Here is a 3,906-nt window from a genome sequence, read left to right on the forward strand (position 1 = left end):
GGCAACCCCCGCTTCTGTGCCCGGCGTGGTTAGCTCCTCCGAGTACAGATAAATAGTCCTGTCAAAAGGCAGAGCTCGCAATCTTGCGTGCGGAGCCCGGATCTTGGCGCCGACTCCTGGGCCTCGCTCTCCGGGGTCAGCAGCGGGGCGCTCGCTGTCGCCGCCCCCCTCGCTCTCGGGCCACTGCTCGGCGCTTCCCTTTTGGAGCTCTCCCTGGCCCCCACCTCTGCCTGGGAGGGGAAGGCGGAGACTGTGAGACTGGCCCGGGCGGAGGAATGCGGACGCGCGTGGGCGCGAGGGACGAAGAGATGTCCACGGGCTCGGTGAGTGACCCCGAAGACATGGAGCTGCGGGGACTGCAGCGCGGGTACCCGGTCCCCGCCTCCTCCAAGAGGCAGCCTCTCCGCGGCGCAGAGCGCAGCTACGCCTCGCCCAGTGACAACTCTTCCGCGGAGGAGGAGGACCCCGACGGCGAGGAGGAGCGGTTCGCCCTGAGCGCAGCCCGCGACCTGGGAGGCTGCAAGAAGAAGCGGCCCCGTGTGGCTGGGGGCGGCTGCGCAGGTGGCGGGGCAGGCTGTAGTAAAAAGCCTCTCTTGCCCAAGGGCTCGGCCGCGGAGTGCAAGCAGTCACAGCGGAACGCGGCCAACGCCCGCGAGCGCGCCCGGATGCGTGTCCTGAGCAAAGCCTTCTCCAGGCTGAAGACCAGCCTTCCTTGGGTACCTCCCGACACTAAGCTCTCCAAACTGGACACACTGCGGCTGGCTTCCAGTTACATCGCACACCTGCGGCAGCTGCTGCAGGAGGACCGCTACGAAAACGGCTTTGTGCACCCAGTGAACCTGGTAGGGAAGCGGCGCGCGGCCCGGGGCTAGAGGCCAGGAGGTGCCCAGAGCGCTCCCGGGTGCCGGGAGGGGCAGCCTGCAAGAAAGAATCCGAAAGGGAGGACTGTGGGACTGGTGATGGGAATCCCAGTTTAGTTCCTCCCAAATCAAGGGAAGGGGAACCGATTGTTTTCTTGGAAAGGAATCGTCCAGCCTTCTGTGTTCCCATGATTCTAATCAGTGTACGTGGTGTTTCGCCCAGTGACAGCTATTAGCTAACATCCTACTTCCGGTATATATCTTAGTTTCAACTGAGTTTACTACCCTGCTGCAGATTAAATAACAAATTTCATTCACCCGGCTGGCTTTCTCTAACAAAGAGCCTGGCAGGTTTGAACCAGCAAGCCTTACTTTCTTTAAAGAAGGAGGGAAAATTGAGCACTGTAAATGAGTTTTTGGATTTTTTAGTGGATGTGAGTTGCAGTTTCCATAGGCCAGATTGTCTGGAAAGTCCCTCTCTGACCTGCCAGCTCTCCACGATGGGAAACAAACAGCACATCTGAGCCTATAGAAGTTCCTACTTGCCCTCTCTCTCTCCCTCCCTCCCTCTCCCCCTTCCCTCCCTCCTGTTCTCTTGCTCTCTCTCTCTCTCTCTCTCTCTCTCTCTGAGGGATTAAACAAATGACAAAATCCCAAACTCAAAATTTCATCCAGTTATCTGGTGCACACAGACCAGAAGGAAGGGTATCGAATGTCTACCATAATCAATATTCAGTAAGAGAGCACAACCTCAGATTAGAGACAAGATACACAAATTTCCAGAATGCTGATGAAAGCTGATTTCTGGAGTTCACCTAAGAGAGTGGCTTATGTTTGAGATGGTGGTTTCTCGGCAGTATCTGACGCTCTTTTTGATTTTACAGACGTGGCCATTCGTGGTCTCAGGACGACCCGACTCTGATACCAAAGACGTTTCCGCAGCAAACAGATTATGTGGAACCACTGCTTAGATAGGATTCGGACTCACTTGATGGGATTATTTGTTAAACCAAAGTGTTGAGGGCCAAGGAGAGAGTGAATACCAGGGATGGGCAGAAAGTTCCACTGGATTCTCCTGGGCCCTCTCTTTCCCCGGAATTGCGAGCTGGACGGTGGAGGTGCAAAGAGTCTGGGCCTGGACGCCAGGAAGAGCCTCTGTGTGGAGAGCAGTGCAAACCCAGATTCCACCTGGATCTTCAGCGCTGTACCCCAGGCTACCATCTGAGCCAGCCAGTGCCACTTCACCTAGACCCTAGGGTTAGGGTTAGTTTCCAGCAGAGTCAGATCTATCGCCTATGTCAGCACAGATTTCCCCACAGTCCAGGCCTCACAGCCCCGTTAGAAAATAGAGCTCTCTACTGACCCTCTTTAAAGAGAGCGTCTTGGTGTGAGGTCCACTTCGGGGCATGTCTTAAGTTACAAAGAAAGGAAAGTGACATATCTGGGCCAGTTTTCTATCCAGACAGCCAGCACTCTCCAAGCTGAATGCTGGAGACACAGGAGAAGGCACAATTCAGAGACTGGCTCAGGCTGGGCTTGCCTTCTGCTCTCTTGCTGTGTCTGACTGGCTACTCTCCTCAAGCTGGGATCTTCTTTCAGAGCTCCCTCCTTTCTGTCATCACCTTGGGTCCACTCTTTCCCCTTTTAGGCTCCAGTCTCCCCATCCTCACTGTCCTAATTTCCTGGCTCCTCTCCCTGGGGCCTCCTTATCATCTGCTGAGGCTGCTAACTGCAATTCCCCCTCTGGGATTCCAAATTTCCCTGGACAGGCTTTGCAGCTCCAAGCTCCGCAGCCGTTCCCCAACAAAGTCTTAGGTATTCACTTTCTTTCAGGTGCTCAAGTTCTTCCCGCACCCCCTGGCACCCCACAGGCAGTTGGAGCTATTGGCTACCCAGTGACCTTACTCACAGTGCTTCCGGGCAACACGCTGCTGAGGCTTCACTTCCACAGAAATGAACATATGTAAATAAATTTATTTTTTATGAACAATAAAACTCGTGGAGACTGTGTGCCCTTGGGGACATCAGAATGTGGTCTTTGCTGCCCTTTACTGAGAGTGTTTGGTCTCAAAGTTAAATTTTTTTTTTTGTACCAGGGATTGAACTGGGGTCCTTGCACTTGCAAGAGACAGGGGATGGAACCACTGAGCTAAATCCCTGGCCCTCAAAGTTAATTTTAAAGGGGCTGGTTTCAGCTTTGGACAGGGCATTGGGTCATTGTTTCTGGGACGGTCATGTTCACATTTTTCAAGTGTCACCCTTATTAATCTCTGCATTTCTGATTGTCCTTGAGAGGATATAAATTCTGTGAAAGTGAGAACTGGAGGTCTAGTAAAATTCTAAGAGGTTTTTGAGACCCAGATTGCCTCGAGAGGAATACAGTCATAAAGTTGATTCAGGTGCACATTTCTCTCTCTCTGTCTCACACACACACACACACACACACATACACACACACACACACACACACAATAAATGCCGTCCACAACCTAAAGCACACTCCAATGTTTACAATTAAAACAGGTTCAAGAACCCCTTGATTCTATCTACCAGATTCAACTGGGTCCTAAGTCTAACAGGTGGAAAAGCTGTAAGAAGACAGTTTGTATTTCAGCAGAAATCTTTTTTAAAAAACTATTATTTGGCATCTTTAACATAACACTACCTAATTTTCCATGTTATTTTTTCCATTTGCCCTTCAATAACTTGGAAAATCCATAATAATTTTTTAAAGGCTGGTCCTTTCAAAAGCAATCCTTTTGTACAACATTTTAGAAAATAGTGAAGGATAAAACTACTCAAACAATGGCCCAATGTGGGATTCTGCCTGTTACTTTATAAAATCAAAGAACAGAGAGAGAAAATGCAGCTGCATTTTAGGAAGTGAGAGAAGTAGGGAATGTGACTTCCTGTTTTGAATTAAACAGAATCTAAACTCTGGAGAGTCACCTGCAGACATCATTTTCTTGAGCTTTTGTTTAGACCTCAGGAGGGATCTGGCCCTTGGGATCCAATTTTCAGCTACCAGATGCCCAGATGGGAGTGG

At 50.9% G+C, this 3,906-nt stretch overlaps 1 protein-coding gene across 2 annotated transcripts; it reads left to right on the forward strand.

Annotated features, from left to right (window-relative positions):
- Positions 1 to 14: 14 nt before the first annotated feature.
- Msc (musculin) lies at positions 15 to 2,812 on the forward strand. Of its 2 annotated transcripts, XR_004515879.1 has the most exons (3): positions 15 to 842; positions 1,745 to 2,123; positions 2,694 to 2,812. XR_004515879.1 is itself a non-coding variant. In XM_010609027.3 (2 exons), the coding sequence occupies exons 1-2, from the start codon at positions 276 to 278 to the stop codon at positions 1,829 to 1,831; spliced, it is 654 nt and encodes a 217-aa protein (XP_010607329.1). In that variant the 5' UTR covers positions 15 to 275; the 3' UTR covers positions 1,832 to 2,812. The 2 variants fall into 2 exon arrangements, 1 of the variants encoding a protein (XP_010607329.1); XM_010609027.3 differs by having other exon boundaries at positions 1,745 to 2,812.
- Positions 2,813 to 3,906: the final 1,094 nt, after the last annotated feature.

The sequence above is a fragment of the Fukomys damarensis genome, unplaced genomic scaffold, assembly GCF_012274545.1.
Source record: "Fukomys damarensis isolate Sample0158 unplaced genomic scaffold, DMR_v1.0_HiC HiC_scaffold_5, whole genome shotgun sequence".
NCBI classification, from domain to species: domain Eukaryota; kingdom Metazoa; phylum Chordata; class Mammalia; order Rodentia; family Bathyergidae; genus Fukomys; species Fukomys damarensis.

Bases quoted from the DNA above. Each gene is read 5' to 3' on its own strand.
- Msc (XM_010609027.3), top strand. From the start codon at position 276: ATGCGGACGCGCGTGGGCGCGAGGGACGAAGAGATGTCCACGGGCTCG. The intron at 843-1,744 runs GTAGGGAAGCGG...TTGATTTTACAG, and splicing joins TTGTGCACCCAGTGAACCTG to ACGTGGCCATTCGTGGTCTC.